At 48.4% G+C, this 21,093-nt stretch overlaps 1 protein-coding gene across 6 annotated transcripts; it reads right to left on the reverse strand.

The window, feature by feature from the left end:
- Nucleotides 1–1,818: 1,818 nt before the first annotated feature.
- On the reverse strand, nt 1,819–21,082 carry Zswim9 (zinc finger SWIM-type containing 9). 6 transcript variants are annotated; one of them, XM_013125748.3, is made up of 5 exons: nt 20,933–21,063; nt 19,818–19,971; nt 19,451–19,734; nt 11,843–12,155; nt 1,819–4,551 (listed from the first exon to the last, which is right to left on the reverse strand). In XM_013125748.3, the coding sequence occupies exons 3-5, from the start codon at nt 19,723–19,725 to the stop codon at nt 2,581–2,583; spliced, it is 2,559 nt and encodes an 852-aa protein (XP_012981202.1). In that variant the 5' UTR covers nt 19,726–19,734; nt 19,818–19,971; nt 20,933–21,063; the 3' UTR covers nt 1,819–2,580. The 6 variants fall into 6 exon arrangements, with proteins under 6 accessions (XP_012981202.1, XP_012981200.1, XP_005086789.3 ...); XM_013125746.3 differs by lacking the exon at nt 20,933–21,063 and adding an exon at nt 20,442–20,623; XM_005086732.4 differs by lacking the exon at nt 19,818–19,971 and having other exon boundaries at nt 20,933–21,082.
- Nucleotides 21,083–21,093: the final 11 nt, after the last annotated feature.

A 21,093-nucleotide genomic window follows, 5' to 3' on the forward strand; every position in this document is an offset into this window, starting at 1 on the left:
TCAACCAGTAGCTGATGGAAGCAGAAGCAGAGATTCAGATCCACGCACTGAGTTGAACTGGAATCCAGTTTCAGAGAGGGAGGAGTGATGAACAAAGGGGTCAAGACCATGCTGGGAAAACACACTGAAAAAGCTGACCTGATCAAGTGAGAACTCATGAACTTCAGTCTGACAGCTGAGGAACCAACATAGGACCAAGTCAGGACCCCTGAATGTGGGTGTTAGCTATGAGCACTGGGTGGTCTATGGGGCCTCTGGCAGTGGACCCAGGATGTACCCCTAGTGCATGAGCAGACTTTGGGAGCCCATTTCCAATGGAGGGATATTCTCTCGGCCTAGATATACAGGGGATGGCCTAGGCCCTGCTCCAAATTGACAGATTTTGATGATCCCTCATGGAAGGTCTCACCCTTCCTGGGGAGTGGATGGGGGATGGAATGGAATGGGGGGTCGGTGGGGAGCATGGGAGGGAACTGGGATTGATATGTAAAATAAGATTGCTTCTAATTTAAATAAAATTTATAAAAAAATCACAACACATCAGCAGTAAATGCTTATTGTCTATACCTAGGATGTCATTTGGTTGTTAGCACAGCACCAGTATAATCATAGACAACTCGCACTCAGTAGGTCCAGTCAACCTTGAGACTTACAGATGAGAACACAAAGTTCTTCTGGGATCTAAATATGAGCATTTGATACTACAACTTCAAACAGGTATTTTTCTTGGCCAAGAGAAGGCCTTGTGTGTGTGTGTGTGTGTATATTTCACCACACAAAGAACAGGGCCTGTCATTGGAACCTCCACATTCAGGTGTAGTTAGAGCTTTTGACTCCCTGTCTGAACCACTGAACTGTGTTACCTTAAAATTCTTTTTTTTTTTTTTTTTTTTTTTTGGCTATTCTAAGTGTTCCTTGTGGTCCATCAGTAACGGAATCATCATCTTTCTCAAAGCTCTTGCCCCTCCCTGACCTTCTAAATCCAACTCTGTGCCTCAACAAGTTTCCCTTTTCATGTCTACACCGAAGTCTGAGCAGGTGGATTTTGTAGCCTACTATTGACTTAGGTCCCTTGTATTAGTTGCGTGCATAGAACCCCAAAGTCAAGCCAGTCTTCATTATTAGCATCTTTCACTTCAGAACAAACCGCACCAGGACCAACCCTAGGACCTGGACCCAGAACCCAGCAGGAATCTAGATATTTCCCATTTGTTCTCCTACCCCATGTGCATGCGTGTGCATGAGTGTGTGTATGCGGAGGTGAGAACAACTTTTGGGAGCCAATTCTCTCCTTCCCTGGGCTCTGAGGATTTAATTCATATCATCAGGTTTTCAAGGCAGCCTTTTTTAAATTTTATTTTTTAAAAAATTGTGACCCGCTGAGCCATGTCCTAGGCATAAGGCGTTCATCTCTGGGTTCTCTACACCTCCTCCATATGGGGTTCATCTCCACACTGGCCTGAGGTGACTCGTGGTATGAGCAGACCTAGAATTATCTCATTTTGGAACATTTTAAGAGTAAGACAGTCTTTCTTCCACTTCAGAAGACTTTGTTAACCAAAAGCCCATTCTCAAACTAATCACCGAGAGGCCTTGGGCAGGGTCAGGTGTCTGGAAATTGCTATGGTTGTGAAGCGGTTCAGAAGAGAGAGGATGAGACACCAGTTGTCCTAGCAAGGGATTAATTGGGAACCCTCCATTCAACCTAGAAGATCATTGGTAGAAAGAACAAAGGGATGCTGGGCCACTTCATTTTTCCTCTGGATCTGTGTCCCCTGCGCCCGCCCCTCCCGCCAGAAGCCATTAACTCAGCCTGGAGACCAAAATAATGCTGTTTATTCCAATCTCAAAGCACAGTTTTTCAATTAGTTGCCCTCCCTCTGAGGCAGTCTTTAGGTTGTCCCACTAGATGTTCAGAGCCATTTCCCCTGCCCCACCCTGAGAAATGGCCAAGTCCCCAGGTCATCCTACCATCTTTCCTCTTCCTGTGCTTTGTCCTGTCCTTTGAAAACTGTCTCCTCCCCTTACCACCCTCTCTCCTCCAGCGCTTCACTTCCCAAGTCCTATCTCAAGCCCTCCCTCCTCCTATCTTTTCTCCCCTTCTCCTCCAGGAGTCTCCCTTTTCTCCTCTGCTCCTTCAGCCTTGTCTGTTCTCCCTGGACTCTCCCATTTCAATCTTGTAGTCCCCAGGGCTCCCAGTCTTTACTTCGGTCAGTGTCCCCCTCCTTGGCTTCTTTTTGACCTCCACTGAACCTCCTCCTGCCCCGACTGTCCTGGTCTTGTCTTCTGCCTTGGCTGATCCTGTCTACGCCTCTCCTCCCGCCATTTCTTCTCCAGAGCAATGTCCTTCCAATGTGCCCTGGCCGTTAGCACGCCCCACAGGTGTGGCTCCAGGATCTCAAGAGACCATAGCCAGCATCCCCTAGGATGTAGAGGAAGAGGGCCAAGAGGAGGTCCTTAGATGACTCAGGTGATTAGAAGGGCTGGGGTGGCCCATGGGGCGTGAGCCCTGTTATCTTTGGGATCAAAGAACATGTTTCTGCCCTCCATGTGGAGGGTAGCAGGCAGAGGTGCACAGGGTCAGGGTTCCTGGGATCTCCCCCAGCAATCTCTGAGCAGGTCCATGTGGAACAAGGTTGCCCCTGTGAGGAGACGTGCTGCAAAGAGATGTCTGCAGGGCAGGCGCCTGGCAGCATGGATCGAGCAGCTGCAGTGTGTCAGGGCCCCATCCAGGAAGAAGTCTGAGGTGCCATCCTTAAGGGCAAAGCCCGCTCCGGTCCAGTGGAAACCTCGGGTCCCGTGCTGCCTGGCGAAGGCCAGCTCCTCAGCCACTAGGTCTGCCAGCTCGGGCCCACAGGCTGCTCGGAACTTGGCTAGTGGCTCGCAGTCCACCCCCTCATCTCTGCAGGGGCGGCAAAGCCTCTTTGGTTCCCCTGGGCCTTCACCTCCTTTTACTAGCTCCCCTGTGGCCAGGGACTCGACTCTTGTCACTGCCCATTCTGGATTGCCCTCCAACACAGTCCGCACAGAGGTGGTGCATGGTACACCATTCCCCAGCCCTGGAAGCCTCCCCTCTGGGTCCCCAAATTCCATCTGCTGTTCACCATTCTTGAAACCGACAGTTTGGGGTCCCCCTTCGTCTCCATTTGCTATGTCTGTAGCTCTTGCATCCTCCAAATGAACAACAACGATGTCCTCGAGGCCCCGTCTCCTTTTGACTGGAAACCTCCCATCTCTCTCCTCCGCAATCTCTGGCCCTTTTTGCCCCTCACCGCCCCACTGGGGTCCCCTGTGATCTCCATTCTCAGGGACCAACTCTAAGGGCTTTTCCGCATGGACCTCCTTCCAATTCCTAATGTCGACCCCCTTCTCCATCTCAAACTGAGGCCCTTTCCAATCTCGAGGATGTGGTAGAAGCGGCTGCTCCTCTTGCAATTTGACACCCCTCCAGGGACTTCCTTCAAGACCTTTGGTCTTCTCAGACACAATCTGGGTGCCTCTCAGGTCTGTGGGCCCCAGCACCTTCGCCCTTCCATCCTCCACCTGGGTTCCCCTCCAGTCTCTGACCTCTGGCCCTCTCAAGGGCTCTTTTTCCAGCGGGGCTCCTGTCCCTTCGGGTCCCCTTACCTTCTGATTCTCCGAGCAGACTCCTTGTCCATCTCTCAACTGTAATCCCTTCCCCTTCTCACTTTCTCGCTCAGGCCCTCCCCAGTTGCTGGTCTCCGCACCCCTCCCCTTCTCTTTCTCCGTCTGTGCTCTATTCCTGGACTCACTCTCCAGCAACGCTCTGTCACCAGGAGCCCCCTCAGAGGCTGCCTCTCCAGTCGCATCAGCCCACTGCATGGCTACTAGGTCGCGAAGGCACTGAGCCACACTGTGTGAGGGGTTGAGGCGGCGCAGAAGTCGCCTTCGATGGCCACGCACTAGAGCACAGGCATCCAGGTCACGGGTTGCTTCGTAGGCACGGAAACGTACCCACATGTCGTGGCGGGGTGCCCAGTTATGCTCAAAGTATCTGATGAAGGCAGTTGGAGCCTGGGAACGTAGCTCAGCCAGCGCCTCGCTGTAAGCTGTATAGGATTTTGAATCTGCTAGGCGGCAGAGGAGTGGCCACAGGTCTGAATCCTCCTGGCTGGCACCGCCCAACTCCTGTGCCTTACTGAAGAGCGTCTCCAGACCTTGAGCACGACAGATCTGCACGCGCGCACATGGCAACAGTTGGCGAACTGCGCGCAGCTGCCCGGCCACCTCTGGTCCAGCTGTGAGGCAGCGCACACGGCCTTTCACATCTGGAGCGCTTTGCAGCAGGGAGACCAGCATGAATCTCAGCAGACTGGGTGTGCCAGGGCGTGCCAAGCAACAGGCAGTCTGGCGCGCACGGCCCGCGCTATCCACACACAGCACTGCCATCAGGTCCAGCGAGCCCTGCAGCCCGGGTAGCCGGTCCACTAACAGGATGCGCGGGAAGCGCCGCAGCAGCGCCCTGGTGCGTGACGTCAGGAGGAACACCGTTTCCACCATTGCTTGGTCCTCTACGAACACCAGCTTCACCTGTGGGCGGAGGCAGGGTGGCAAGGAAAGGGGTCAGAGCACATCGTGTGTGTTTGTTTGCGTGCGCGTGCGTGTGTATGTGTCCGCGCACGCACGTCCTGTCCAATTCCCAGGGCACATGCTTCCTCTGCAGAAATGCAAATCCATTCGTGCAAGCATTTGCACAGAATCTTTTGACTGGTAAGAGGCAGTGTAATACAATCAAAATCCGGTGCTCTTATAAACTAGAAGTTCTCCAGCATTTGAGATCAGGACACCCTGACTGATCTGATTTGCCAATACTGGGATATTTGCGTATGATTAGTCCCTGCGATACTCTTGAGTTCTAGTTGCTGCTGCTGGGAGCCCGTGTTACTCCTTCCTGTAGTCTATGATACAAGGGTCTTGGACCACTACTGGCAACAGGAGCTGTAAAAGACAAGTGCCATGTGGACCCACTCTGTCTCTGCGGGAGCTGAGACTTTGAAACTGCTTAGGCATGTCTCGCAGGGTGTCCCTACGGCTTTGGTTTGAGGACCACTGGTAAGCAGCAGATTGTGGAAGCAGATTAAATGGTGTTGATTTGAGCCTCCCTGCCTCAGTTTCCTCTTGTAGGAACTGTTTATTCCCCAAGCCATGAATGAGGGAACGGCAGTGAAAAACAAAGCTTTCCAGGCCAGATTACCCCACCTGAGGTCCTGTACCCCCCTTCTTTCTGGCTGTGTGGCTTCTGGCAGCGCGCCCCACCTCCATCTCATCTCTAAAATGGCAATAGCACGTCCTGTGGGATGAAATGCATTAATGTGTTTTGTACATTGTCTGGTGCAAGCAACATCAGTACTAAGAAGTAACATGTACTCTCTAAGAGTCCAAGTTCATAATGACGAGTTCAAAGACTCCACCCACCCCAAGACAGGGTTTCATGAAGCAGAGGTAGGTCTCAAATTATGCAGCTAAGGATGACCTTGAACTTCTGATCCTTCTGTCTGCCTTCCAAGGTGTGGGGTTATAGGCATGGACCACTACGTTTGGGTTATATTAGGTGCTAAGGGTCGAACCCAGGGAACCAACCAAGCATGCACTCTACCAACTGAGCCACACCATCAGTTCTAGATCGTGGGCCACTCCTGCGGCTCCTCCGGCCAGCACTGGGAAGCAAAGACAGGAAGATCCTGAGGGCTCGGAGACCGCCAGCCTAGCTGAAAACAGCAAGGCTCCACTTCAGCATGAGATCCCGTCTCCAGGCAATATAACAGACATAGAGGAAGACAGATGATGCCCCTGCTCTGGCCTCTGCATGGACATGTACACCCTTATGCTTGGGTACGTGAAACACACATACACACATATGCACAGCCACACAGGCACATACACAGAGAGACAAAGACATATCTATTAAATAACCAGTTTGGCAGAATTCAAAGATTTTCCTAACCCTAAAATCATGAGATTCGAGACACACACGCACACCATTTGTTTTTGTTTTTCCCAAGACAGGGGTTGTTCTGTGTTTGCCTGGCTATCTTGGAACTTGCTCTGCAGACTAGGCTGGCCTTGAACTTACAGGGATCTCCCTGTCTCTGCCTCCTGAGTGCTGGGATTAAAGGCGTGCGCCACCAAGCCTGGTGAGATCCAATATATTTTAAGAAAAAATACAGTATGTTTGTCATTGACCCGGTTATAGTTCAACTACAATATTTCCAGACATCATTACTTACAATTATTTTATGCTTATTTTTTTTTCTTATGCCATGTATGGCTGTGAGTCATGTGTGTGTCTGGTGCCCTTGGAGGCCAGAAAGAATGAGCTGGATCCTCTGGGAACTGTAGTTACAGTTGTAAGCCTCCAGGTGGGCGCTGGAAATTCAATTGGGTCCTCTGGAAGATCAGCCAGTGCTGTTAACCACTGACCCATCCCTCCAGCCGTCCTCATTTTACACTGTCATTTGAATTTACTGTGAGTATAAAATACTTTGTGTTCTGTGACTCCTAGTGAATCACTGAAGCCCAGAGTGGCCAACAAGTCTCCAACAGAGTGATTTGCCCAGGTCTTGAGGCTAGGAAGTGGTGGATCTAGGACACAGCTTCATGCCTTTAGGAGTGGCAGGGTGTATGTGTAAGTGGGAGAGATGTGTGGGAGACACTTAATGATACGCTGACATCTGATGAAGGTGGGGCTTTATATTGTAAACAAGTTTTGTTCCAAACACTGACGGAGCAAACATCATGTTCAGAGAGAGTACTGCTCTAGGAAAGGAGGGGTGTAAATAAGGTGCAACAGTGAGTGCGTATGTGGGACAGGCAGCAAACCAAAGAGAAATATGGCTTAAAGTTGACGATTCTAGGTGAGTAGAGTGCTTAGGAACATTAGTCACGCATGACGCATCTTCTCTACTAGGCATGCCTCCAAACCATTTAATAACCCACAACACATGCGCTGTCTTTACTCAGCCCCTTTCTGAGAGGAGAACCTGAGGCACAGGGGGGCCAGTTGCTTGCCTGGGCCATCCAGATAATAAGTGGCAGAGTAAGGATTTGAGTCCATGTGGCTTGGGCACAGGGCCAGACTCCCAGGTTCTAGTTTTGCGCACACTGGTGCATCTGCAGAGATGGAAAAGCTTAAGGAGCATGGTTTCGGGTGTGTGCAGAGGCTAGCAATGCTAATAGAGAGACCAGAGCACTTATCGCTCCTACTCATGCCTCTCCATATAAGGACACCTTTTCCATTTCATGTGACCAGAGTGACGTTAGTCTCCACTTTGTCCTAAAGGAAAGAAATGAGGGATGATAATAGCTAAATAGTTAATATTAAGGTCCTCTTACTTTCTGGATTCTCTCTTTCTCTGTCCCTACCTCACTATTGTGGAACACTGTCATCTAGATCTAGGTAACACATGACAGTTGCTCTCTTGAGATTTCAGCAGCTGTATACACACACAACTTTTTCTGAGACCTGCCCAAGATTGGGCCAATGACGATCCAGCATGATGGTAGGGAATGACTCAAGACTATCCATGCTCCTCTAACCCCAAATAAACTCATCAGTTTTCCAAGCTAGACTTGAGTGGAACTACTTCTTGGGTATGCTGTTGGTGCCCTGTCTGAGGTGAATAGACATGGTTTACCTCCTGAGGAAAAGTTCATACACTGCCTGACACAAACTTTAGTCCTCCCCTGACAACCCAATAAAACAGTGCCTATTGTCGTCATCACTTCTATTTATAGATGAACAAACTGGAGCTCCAAGAACCTGTTACCCACTCATAATGCATTTGCTATTCCACAGCTGGTAAACTGCACAGCCATAAAGTATGGGAAGCTTCCAGAACATATCAAGAACAATAAATCATGTTGCCAGCTTTGACTGTATCCCCTCAAAATGGCTGATATGATATAAATATTGTCCTTTGACTGTATCCCCTCAAAATGGCTGATATGATATAAACATTGTCAATACATTCGGGAAGGTCATGATGACACAGCTCTTGTCCTTTGCATAATGTACTGGTTATTTTTCTCGTCACTGTGACCAAATACTTGCTAAGAAACAACTGAGGTGGGGAAGAGTTTGTTTTGGCTTACAGTTTGAGGGGCTACAGTCCTTCACGGCAGGGGTGGGGGGGACGGCCACCTGTGACTGCAGCCAGGAAGCAGAGCTCCAACAGGAAGCTGGGCCAAGCTATAAAGACTCAATACTCTCCCTCAGTGTCCCCCTTCCATCAGCAATGCTCTATCTCACTGAGGCTCTACAACATTCCAAAACCATGTCCCAAACCAGTGACCATGTGTTCGAGCACTTGAGCCTATGGGAGACATTTCCTACTTCAACCAAATCAAGTGACTCCAGTTTTCTTTATCCTGGGCACCAAGCATTTGTACTTCACGTGCTTTGCAGCATCATGGCTCGCTTTGGTCAACGAGATACAAAGAGGAGGGCCCGGCACTGAGCTTTCTAAAACAATCTCTGCTCTGCCTTTCGGTACTAGCAGTGTCCTACAATTGTGTAGGGGTTAAAGGCTTGTTCTCCTTGGGGTCTCATGGGAAGGTCTTTAGTTCACTGGGGTATGCATCTGAAAGACTGTGACCCAATCTGTCCTCACAGCTCCCTGCTTCCTGTCTTTCCAGGCCTGAGCAGTGTGCGCTGCCAGTGCTTCCCACATGATGTGTCACCATGCCAGGGGCCCAAAGCAATGAGGCTGTTGAATCTATTTTAGCGGGGGGGGGTTGCTTTTTGTTGTTTTTTGAGACAGGGTTTCTCTGTGAAGCAGCCTTAGCTGTTCTGGAACTTGCTCTGTAGACCAGGCTGGCCTCAAACTCACAGAGATTCACCTGCCTCTGCCTCTTGAGTGCTGGGATTAAAGGTGTGCGCCACCATTGCCTGGCAAAGCTGCTGATTCTTGACCTGAACCTCTAGAACTGTGAACTAAATGAACCTCGTTACTTTGTAAGTCCATGGCCTTGGGCATTTCAGTATAGTGAGGTAAAGCCAATGCACCCTTATTTAGAAAACTTCCAAAGGGAAAGGAGAATATGAACGCTGCTTATCTAGTTTGGGGATGACAATAAAGAATTCCTTTTCCGAATACTGCTATGCTTTCTAACATAGCACTCTTGCAAAGAACTTATAAGTGAAAGAAACCAGGTGAAACTATGCAAGAGGATGGACTGAGCACCCCACTATCTCCTCAACCTCAAAGAGAAAAGATGGTAGGTGCAAAACCTACCTTGGATACTGGAAAGCAGGTGAGGAAATGGATTGTCATGCCACCCAAAAAAACTATGAACCCTAAGTGGGAAGATGGAACACACTAGAAACCAATAGTGGAGTCCCCCATCAGGACCAGGCAGCACAGGACATTCCCTTAAGACCCTGTGTTTCTTCTCTCCCTCTAGGCTGTCAGGCTTCTGAGTGACTGGAGGTTTATTCTGTAGATAGGATAAGAGAAGGTTGCTGGTCTTGGGGACAGCAGGCCCACATGAGGATGAAGGAGGGAGATTCCAAGCTCCATGCAGGGTTGGCATGCATCATGCTGACTGCCAGCTCTAATCTCTTCCCCACATGGTTGCTAGACTCTGGCCTTCACCCCCAGTCAGGAGGTGGGAAGACTTTTCTCAGGGTACCTGACCAAGGCCCAGAGAAAGAAGGAAAGATGTTGGCATTTGGTATTCTTCAGCACACACGGCAAGACAAACCATTTGTGTGCTAGGCATAGTAGCATACTGTGCAATACCAGGAGGAGTTCAAGGTCATCTTTAGGTGCACAACCAGCTCCAGGCCAGCCTGTGCTACCATGAGCCCTTGCCTCAAACAAGCAACCCGAAAAACAGATGCAAATGATGTGTAGAATAGACAGCATTATTGAGTGGAGTGTGTGTGTGTGTGTGTGTGTGTGTGTGTGTGTGTGTGCACGCACACATATGCAGGGAGAGTGTGGACTGAGGTTAATGGAGTTTTAATCAGCAATAATTAATAAAGAACAGTATTAGATCATTTGTCAATTACAGGGACATGGATGGCCCCAGGAGATCACACTAAGTCACACTGAAACAGAAAAATACTGCATGTTCCTCTCAGATGTACAATCAGAAAATATATATAATGAAAATCAAGGAGGGTTATTAGGAAAGGGGATGGGGGAGTATTGGGGAGAGGCTGATGTGGGGTTGGTGCCTAAGGCCCAAACACAGTTCACTTGAATGGATATCTCATGAACTCATGGCTTTGTACACTGGGTATGTGTGCAAGTATATATGTATGTATGTATATATATATAGAATATATATGTATATATATTATATATATAATATTAATACAGAAGTGCAAACTTACCTGCACATGTACAGCTCTGTACTACCTGATGTAAAAGTCACACTAGTGATGATGCCTGTTTAAATTCAATTACTTAAAAACTCCAGTTCTGGGCTGGGGAAATAGCAGAGTTGACAAAGTGCCTGCCACTCAAGTACAGGGACCTAATTTCAGATGTCTAGAACCCACATAAAAAACAAGGGGGGGAGGGAGGGCGAGGGAGGGGCAGAGACAGGTAGATCCCTGAAGCTCACTGGCCAGGTAGCCAGCCTAGTCAAATTAATGGGCTTCCGTTTCAGTGAGTCTTTGCTTCAAGAAACAGAGATGGAGGCCAGCGAGGTGGCTCAGTAGGTCAGAGTGCTCACAACCAAGCCTGAGCACCAGAGTTTGATGCCCAGGACCTATATGACAGAGAGAAGGAAAGAACTGATTCCTGAAAACTGTCCTTTGACCTCTGCATGAAAGAAAGCTGTGGCATGGGTACACCTGCATACCCCCCCCCCAAATAATACATTTAAAAATCTTTGGAAAGTAATCAAGGTCAACCTCAGGCACATGTATGTACCCCCTACACAACCAGACAACGACAACATAAACAAACCTAAACCAACAACCAGTCAAGCAGCCCCAAACCCAGCTCCTTAATCATGTCAGAGTCATTTCAAATGATCAGGAGCACATGAAGGCAATGGCTACTATGCTGGGTACCAGAAATAAAATTCCGTACAGGAAGTTGGGGCTGGAGATGTAGCTCAGAAGTGGAATGCTTGGCCAGAATCCCCCAGTGAGGGCTTGGAGGTGTGGCGCAGTGGTAAGGGGTCTGACTAGAATTCTCCAGTAAGGGGCTGGAGGTATTGTTCAGTGGTAGAACGCTTTCTCAGCATGCAAAGGTGAGCAACAGATAGTCAACAGCACCTTACAATCTTTCAGCACATCCCCAGCTCCTGCTTTACGATAGGTTTCCTTCTATCGCGTTATATAACACAGCATCCTGGGCGTTGAGTAGGGGGGCACAATCCTTGGGCACACTCATTAAACGGTGGACTTCTTTATGCATTTTCTGTTTGCATAGTCCACGTTGAAAAAATTTGGATCGCACCTTCCCTAGCTTGGATCCTCTTTTACCTAGGACGCAACTGACGTCCTATCTGGGTGTTTTTGTTTCTGTCACTAGAACTTCTGCAAGACGCCCAACAGCCATATATGCTAATTTAAGTTTCAATCAGTTAAAATGAACTCGGACCCTTATAGAACTAGTTGCATTTCAAGTGCTCACCAGTCAAGCATGTCTAGGGCTCCCATATAATGCAGCACAGAATCAGACAGCCTGCCCAGGACAGAAAGTTGCTGCGGGGCAGCCTGCACTAAAGGATGTTCTGTGGCTGCAGGTGCTTACTGAATGAACGGATGAATGAATGATGTGGCGAGAGAATGAATGAATCACGCACTTAGTTGGTCAGTGTGCTTCTCCCCGCCCCAATGCTGCCTCCTGTGAGACCCTACCTTGGCCTCCGGATCTGTGCGGAAGAGCCCCTCAAGCACTTGCAGGGCATCCAGGACCCCGTGGTCTCGGCCCTTGCAGTGGGACAGCAGGCGGCGCACATCAGCAGGGGCCACAAACTTCTTAGAGATCTGGTTGGTGTAGCGGACTGGCAGGCAGGCATTGGCCAGCAAGTGGCCCGGGCGGAAGTGATAGGCGAACTCGCGTGGGCAGGCAGGGTGCGAGTGGGTCAGCTGGCACTCAGACACCACGAGTCGATCCCGCAAAGGGCTCAGCTTGACAATGATGAAGGCTGGGCAGCTGGGATGGGGAGGCCTGCAGAGGGAACCACCAGCGCCTCTGTCACAACCCTACGTGCAGTCTCAAGTTCTCTGCCCCTCCCTCCCACCTCTCTCCAGCTCTCTCCTCGCCTTTCAAGGATAGAGAAGAGTGGAGAGGCTCAAGAATACACCAGCTGGATGAATCTGTTAAGTCTCTGTGTCTTTTCTTCTCTGGCTATGCTAATAGGGAAGTGATAACAGACTTTCCACATAGGACCCTTGGGTGGAAAAAGAATCGCATGCTTAGAGCCCCCGAAAGACAGAACTAGCATCTACGACACAGCAAGAACTAAACATTGGTAGAAAGTCTTACACCTACACCCAGCTCTGTTCAGTGACTGGCCACACACCTTGCTGTTATTTTACCACCAGGAATTTTTAGCAATAAAATACTCAGGGGCTGGTGACATGACTCAGTGGGTAAAGATACTTGCCACCAGGCCTGATGACCTGTTGGATCCTCAGAATCCACACGGTGGAGGAGAGAAAAGACTCCCAGATTGTCCTCTGGCTACTACACATATGACCACACACACGTATGCACAGGCACACATGTAATACGTAAATAAATGTAATAAGATCATATGAAAATACCATATCTTATATCTGCTTCTGGTTTCACCATACTATCTCCAGACGAGGCCCTAATGAATTCTCCTTTCCCTGTCTGCAGAGGCAATCACTACCCGCAGTTATTTATTTTGCCTTGCCATGTTTTCAAATCCACAAGCAATGGATGGTATACTTCAGCTTTCAAACTTTGCATATCCAGCTACTCTGCTCTTGCTAGAGGTAGGAATGAGTCCAGGAACTCCAGACTAGACGTGGCAGCACAGCCAGATCCCTTCTTAAACCAGCAAATGAAAAAAGGAAAATTAAAGCATAGAGACTGACAACAGTGTCCATCATGCAGTACCTGTCTACGGATTCCTACACCTTATGATCCCATTCAACATGACTGCCTGCATGTAGACAGCAAAAGACACCGATTAGCATGTATACAACTATGTATACCAGTCAGAACCTGAAACCCAGAAAAACAGCCACAGGGCAAGAAAACAGGCTTTGATATATTTGAAAAAATTTAACACCAAACAACACTAAGAACCAACTAACCACTACCATCTTCAATGTGGATGCACCTTAACAAGGCCAGGAGCAGAGAGCAACCCATTGTGGGATTCCAATCTACATTACATTCAATGGCAAACTAAGTTCATCTCTATTGCTAGGCTAAACAGTAGTGACCTTTTTGAAGACCTGGTCCAGTTCTAGGACTTTTACACATGCATTTTATTTTGTCAAAGTCATCATGTTGAACATGCATAGTGTGTATATTTTCCTATGTGTGTGTTGCACTTTGGAAAGAAACCCTTTGTTTGGCAGCAGTACATCGGGAAAATGGATACCCCCCTCACGAGTGTCCACATCATAGTCATCAGAACTACAAATGTTGCCTAACGTTCAGATGTGATTAAATTAAGTATCTTGAGATGGCACAAGAAATCATCAGGACCTTTACAAGGGAGAAGAGAAAGGAAAAGAACCAAAGCACTTGTGTGGATTCTGGGGGTGGAAGGGTAGAGAATATTCATCTCCGCTCTCCCAGGAGAGTAGCCCAGGGGGATCAGGAATTCAAAGTCATCCTCGGCTACACAGTAAGCTCAACGTTGGCCTGGTCTATATGAGACCGGTCTCCAAGGAAAGAAAAAAAGAGGCTTAAGCCGCCATATTTACGATAATTGGTTACAAAATAGGAGACAAAGACAACGGACACCTTCTGTGCTTCCTTTGAAGACTGTTATAGTTCCCAGGCTTTTCCCATGCTAAAGTTCTACTTCATGACCCTGATAACTATTAAGAGATTTCCCACTCATTCAAACAAACATTCTCTTAGATACCTCTGTGTGAGTTTGGAACAGTGGTTCTCAAATTGTAGAGCAAAAATCCCTTCATGTGAAATCAATTTCGGGAGTTATAATCAGTATTGTAAAGAATGAGAATAGGTGCCGGGTGTTGGTGGCACATGCCTTTAATCCCAGCGCTTGGGAGGCAGAGGCAGGTGGATCTGTGAGTTCCAGGACAGGCTCCAAAGCAATACAGAGAAACCCTGTCTCAAAAAACCAAAAAAGAATAAGCATAGGAAATACAAACCAGTATTTGGGTTTGATACCAGTATTTTTCCAAAATTAATATTTTCATAAAAATAATATTTAAATTGACATCTTCCTAAAAGAGAGTTCAGCAGTATTTCTCTATGGATAGTATGATATCAGCATTTTTTTTTCCTTGCCAGGTTTTACCTATAGAATAGTGGTTGGCAAAGATTTTCTGCCAAGGGCATTTCAAATAGATACATGCAAATATACACAAATCAACAGTATGGCTGTGTTTCAATAAAACATTATAAAAGGAGTTTCAGGTTGAAAGGAGCCTAAAGGCTTCTTGTTTAATGACCCTTGTAACAGACACAGCCTGCTATATAGTAAGGATTTCATGATTCCTTGGTAGTTAGTAAATGTCAGTAGTGGATCCCCCCCAGAATCATTGTCTCCAAATTGCACCTTAGATAGGTGTTTGTCCTCAGGATCAACAACATAATTAAAAATTTTCCCGAGACACCTTTCTCCTATATGCACACCCAGGAACCCAGCAGATTAAAAAGAAAAAAATTTAAATAATTTTTGACTTTTCCCCTTATTTAATATGATAAGATATAAAGTTAGAAAAGTGATCTATTTTGGTGTTTGAGACAGAGTCATGTTGTGCAACTCAGGCTGGCCTTGAACTAGCCATCTCCCTGCCTCAGTGCTGGGACCAGAATATTCTTAAGTATATAAATTATAATAAACAGAATCCCAAACATATAGGCCCCACAGTGGTGTCAGGTGGAAACAACATGCAGCCACATTTGATCTACCAAAAATGGTACATTTCCAAGGTTCCACCCCATTTATTTTCTAAGGAGAGTTCACGGTCATTTGTTGGAATCTGGCCTGGTCCCCTTGAGCCTGGGAGGCTTCTGCTCCTAGATCAGGTCTTCACTCAGACATCCATCTTGCTAGAAAACACAAGTCCTCTGTGGGGTCCTGGCAACTCACATGACAGAGTATGGATGCCTAAATGTGCTGTTCTTCCCTGCATATAGTGGTGGGTAATGTCGGTGCCTCTAAATGCAAATGTGGACAGGAATTGCATTATTTTACTTATCACCTAGAGTAGCATCCAGCCACCAAAGAAGCTCAGCAAATGTATACAGTGGTTCCCCAACACCTCCTGCGGATCTCCCAATCTTAAATCAAGGTTACTTGGGAAAAAAACACAAACTAAAAACAAACCATTTATACTGCACATATACACACTCTCCTTGTCCTGTTCCCCCAGCAGTACAACACAGCTAAGCACACGCATGCAGGAGGTATTACAACTCACTTACAGGTACTTAAATTCTACTGGAGGATATGCATGGGGCATATGCAAATGCTACTCAATTTGAGCACCTGTGTACTCTAGTGTTTTGGAATCAATTCACAGATAACAAAAACAACTGCACACTGAGTGAACCACCGAATCCCACTTAAATACCTGGCAACTCATTCAGCCACCCTTCTCATCAAAATCATCCATCACTGTGCCCTGCCGGTTATGTTTTCGAAACATCTTTGGACCATCCTTTTTCCACCCCTACAGTCACCAAACTAGCATCCCTTCTTCCTTCATAAAACACTTTATGTCCACTCAACTCTTACTTCTCCTTCAGACCATACCGCCAGCATCACCTCCTTTGGGAAGTCCTTTTTGATGAAAGCCAAGCTAGGGATTCATCAAAATCCAACACACACTAAAAAGTGATGTGAAGGATGCCCGTGTGTATCCTATGATCCCTACTACATCTCAAGACACGTACACTGCACATGAGGTGCTCAGAACAATTTTCTTGACTGGACTAATGGCTGATCCCGAGAACCAAGAGACCCATCAGGGAACTGGAACACTTGTCTTCTACACTGACAATCTATGACTGAAATACAGATGGATGGGGCAAGACGGGATAGAAATTAGAAGCACGAGTCTTGTAGCCAAGAGTGTGGGGTCCAAGTCCTGGTTTTCCCACCGCAGCTGGGCTACTGTGTGTATGGGTCCTTTAACTACCTGTGCCTTGGTTTTCTCATCTGGAAATTGGGGCTGAAATACTGCCATTCTTCCGGGCTCGATGAGAGGAGTAGAGTGGTTAGACAGAGATGGGCGAGAAAACATTTAATAAATGGTAGTCGCTATTTTCAAAAGTTTTTTTTAATCCAAAAATAGACAGGGTGGTCCCCTCTTATTTATTCCTAAATTAAAAAGAAAAATTGTGTTATAGCAGGTGTGTCGCTCAGAGAATAACTTGTGGGAGTCATTTCTTTCCTTCCACTATCTGGATCCCTGGGATCAAACTTAGGTGGCCAGGCTTGATGGCAAGCACCTTCGCTCACTGAGCCTGGCAGAACTTGCAGATTTTAAAGATTTTCTGAAGGCTGGGATATGTTGGGAGGCGTTGAGGAATGCTGTCTCACAGAGACAAGTGTTAGGGTGAAATGACACTGGTGCTGGAGAGCTGGGGGTGTCTGGAGGGCAACTTCAGGCGACTGAACCTCTGCAAAGTGTGATTCTCAGATACTCCCCAGACACTGAGCATCCTGCTTGGCTTCTCAACTCTGTCCTCCAGACCATGGTCCACATAGATTACTTTCCTAAATCAGAACTGACTCTGCTCACAGCCTTTCAGAACTTCTCAGTATCCCAAGGATGAAGCCCTAGTCCCTGAACTCAGCCCTGCCAGGTCCTGACTTTGGCACCATCCCTGTTACAGACTTCAAACCATGGCCTGTCCTTGGACTGTGGCACCGGAGAGGGCCAGCTTTGAGCAACTGAGCAGGTCCAAGAGCTCAGAAATGATGAGTTCAAGTTGGTATCCCCAAACTAGCCATCAATCCCATCACAGAGCTCTCCACCCAGGAACCAATCTTTCTGTCCACTAGGTCATCAGGCTTAGATTTAGAGCAATGTTCTCTTTCCACAGCCATGCACCCCATGCCCAGTGGCTCTTCCTGGCATTTGTAGAACACCTGAGACAGTAACTGCAGACAGAAATCACCATGTGCTAAAAACAAAACAACAAAAAAAAAAAACTCTACATGTACAAGTGTATAAATAAAACTAAGGATGGTTACTGGTCAACTTTTCTAGAACCTTTCCTAAGATGGCTCAGTGGGTAAAGGTGGTTGCTGTCAAGCTAAGCCTACGGGATCCTTGGTACCCACATGGAGTTAGGAGAGAAGTGAAGGCTGGAGATGGCTCAGCCGTTAAAGGCTAGGCTCACAACCAAAAATAGGAGAGAAGTGAATCCCCTGAGCTGTTTTCTGGCCTCCACACCTAGACTGTGGCATGCCCCTGCTTCCCCACAAAACCTATGTGCATGTTATGTTATGTGGATCACTTTTGTTTTCCTTTTATCAACTTTTTATCTCCAGCCTCAATTTGATGCTCACTACTCTTCCCTTGTTTTTGTTATGCTCTCTCTTCCCTTGTTTTTGTTATGCTCTCTCTTCCCTCCCTCCATTCCTGTGATCTTTGTCTCCGTTCCAGAGGTGAGATAATCAACTCTGGTCTCAAAACACCCAGTAAAGAGCGCACACACACAAGAGGTCCTCAGGTTGTTAGCTGTTGAATTTGCTTCTGCTAGCAAAGGAAGAGGCTGGATTAGGCCTGTCCCTTCTGTAAGTGTCCACTCTCTAGATCGTTGTGTGAGGGCATGTGCTTGATGCTGCTTTGGTAATAGACTTCTGAATCCCCACTTCTAGAATAAGGAACAAACTAGAGCATACCCCCCACAACAAATGTTGAAATACCTCGGATAAGAATAGCTGTGGAGTGATTACTCCTTGAGGGATGCCCTTCTGAACAATTAAAAGTATTAATTTATTTGTTCAAAACCTATGATATAGACACTTCTGTGTTCCTTATTTTCCAAATGAGCAATTGGGAGGCCCAGGAAGATGAAGTTATTTCTTCCATGACTATAATAATAGGTGGACACCAGTCCCGAGTCTATGCCCTTACACTGATAACAACTATCACTTATGCCCTGGGTGCTAGGTATAGGGTAAATGCCTTCTTATTCATGCTCATATATCCTCACAATGGTCCTCAGAAGCAGGTATACATGTGACAGCCCCATATTGGGGATGTGGAAACTAAAGTTTGGAGGTGTGAAATCCATTGCCTAATGACACCCTACTCTAGTAAGTGGTAGAGCTGGATTTCAGCAGTCCAAAGACACAGCCTGTATTCTTGAGATCTTAAATACATACACACACACGCACGCACGCACGCACGAATGCACGTGCGCGCTGAAGTCTGGCAGCCAGCCCAAAGGTGCTGCTTATATTCTTAAGTACTCTGCTCGTATTTATCCATGGTTTCAAACTAATGGTCTCTCTCTCATACACACACACACACACACACACACACACACACACACACACACACACACACCCAGACAGGATACAGCAGTGGCAGCTGAGTATGAGGAGGTAACAGGAGACAAACAGGAACTCTGAGGGCTTATCTCAGCAGCTGACCATTTGCTATCCGGAAACACGGTTTTGTCTTGTCCCACATCCTACCGGAGACATCAGTGAGAACATCCCCAGCCCTGAGAGACTCTCTTGGGACTGTCAACCAACCCTTTGGTGGCGCTACTCATTTGCCAGGCACTACCTGCATGCTTACTCTTTTAACGCCAATCTTCCTGGCCAATCAGAAAGTCCCAGACGGGCAGATTTTAGTCTGAAAGACCCCCAGCTCCCAGCACAGGACCTGGCTCTACGCTGAATTAGATGTTTGCCTGTCATGGGGCTTTCCTCGCAGTTCTTCATAGGCGTGCAAAACCTGAGTAGGGCAGATCCTGGCCCTCTTACTCCCCTGGCTGGTTCTGGTATGTGGGGAACCAGTTGTCCCATTTACTTTTATCCTGTTTCATTATGTCTTTTACGCTCTCTGATGGCCTCTCCTAAGCCCTGTGTATTAAGCCTGGGTTGTTTCGTGGTGAGTATGTTCGTCTCCTGGCTTTGTCTCTCTCCTTGTCTCAGTAAGCATCCTTCCTGGTATCTGTCCTGCTTAGCCTCTCTGTACTCGGTAGAGACAGCGGGCTTCTCCCCGATACTGGATCTGTGGGCAGAAAGCTGTCTACCTGGCTCACCCCTTGCTCCCCTCCCCCTTCGGGGGTCACGGCTCAGGTTCACGCACCACACTATGGACTGGTTGGGTATGCGCGTATCCTTGCACACCAGCAGCACGTAGCTGTACTTGAGCACGTGGATGAGCCTGAAGAGTGGGGGCGTGTTGGCCCAGGGGCTCCGGGCCACAAGTACGGATCTCTTCACTGAGAAGACCACCAGCCGCTGCTGGCACCACTTGTCGAAGAAGCGGCTGAACTCAGCCCAAGAGAAGAAGGTTCGATCCAACAATTCCTGTTCCTCCTTCTGCGCGGCTGTGCCTGGCGGGGGTTCTGTCAGCTCCATCTTGGGGCCCTGAGTGGAAGTGGGGAGAAGAACTGTACATCAGACCCATCCCCGCCTGGGTTCCCCCATTTTCTCTACTCATAGCACCTCACCTCTGTCTCCGGGGCAGATCAAAGTGGTTTTACTGTCTGTTTTCCAGAGAGGAATCTCCATCCCATTTTTGGGGTCCACCTGTTGCTTGCTTCCCTGGGTTCAGTTGGGGGCAATTTCAATTCTAGTCCCAGTTACCTTAGATGTGATCTCTACCTACGAGTGGAATCAGTTCTTGTAAGTATTTGCCTTCAGTCCAGCTGTGGACATCTCTGTAGCTTCTGCCTAAGATTTCTCCTTTTTCCAGATGTATTGCCTATCCCTGGTGACAACTTCTAGTGGTGCCATTCATCCGGAACTTCTGGAGTCTACAATCTGTAACTCGTATCTATCCACACAGCTAGGCATGCATTTCGAAACCCAAGCACATTCTTCAGACACCTGGGCTTCCTCCTCCCTAGATATATCAGATGTGCAGCTGCTGCCCCTCGGATAGGACCCCCCCCCCCTTGAATCGCTACATTGATCTGTGGCTTATGCTTCCCAGGGATGCTCTTATCTTCACAAGTCCTTCCCATGTCCTGGCATGGGTCCTTAGTCTCCAGGGGTGTGGCCCACTTGTGGCCAATAGAACTCAGAAGTGTCACCAACAGTCACCTGCGCTCCATACTCTTCCTAAGACTTACTCTCCTCCAGGGTCAAGTTGCAGCCCCCCTCTGGTCCCAGCAATAGCTGCGATTCTCAGTGTGAGTCTTGTTCGGGACTTGGCCCCTTGTCCTCAGACAGGCTTCTTCACCCCTGATGCTCTCCCCGTCCCCACGACCAGCTCCCTCGCTCAGCCCCTTCTAGTTGGTTCCTACCTCCCCAGACCCTCCCAGGCCATCTCACCACCGCCCCTCCCGGCCCGACCATGTTACACGGCGGTGCTTCTCCACTCCCCAAGTTGGGCACCCTTCCCGCCCCCTCCCCCTCCAACTCACCTACCCAACCCGGAGCAGCGTCCACCTCCCACAATGCCCCGCGCCCAAGCCCGGTCCGGCCCTTGCTCCCGGGATGCCCCGCGCGGTCCTCCCGCCCTTTCTTCCCGCAGCGGCCGGCCAGGCGGCTTTTTCACCCAACCCTTTTCCTCTCCACCCCCCCGCCCCGCCTGTCACCCTTAACGACCTCGCAGCCTCACCGGCTCATCCACGGAGAGGACAGGCTCCGGGCCGCTTCCCAGCATGCTGTGCGGGACAGCGCTCCTCCCCCTCCTCGCTCCGTCCCATTTCCAGGCCGCCTCACGCGCCCGGGGACTACAACTCCCTGCAGTCTTCCGGCGACGACGGCGGCGGCGCACGG

Source organism: Mesocricetus auratus, unplaced genomic scaffold (assembly GCF_017639785.1).
Source record: "Mesocricetus auratus isolate SY011 unplaced genomic scaffold, BCM_Maur_2.0 Super-Scaffold_100038, whole genome shotgun sequence".
NCBI lineage: Eukaryota > Metazoa > Chordata > Mammalia > Rodentia > Cricetidae > Mesocricetus > Mesocricetus auratus.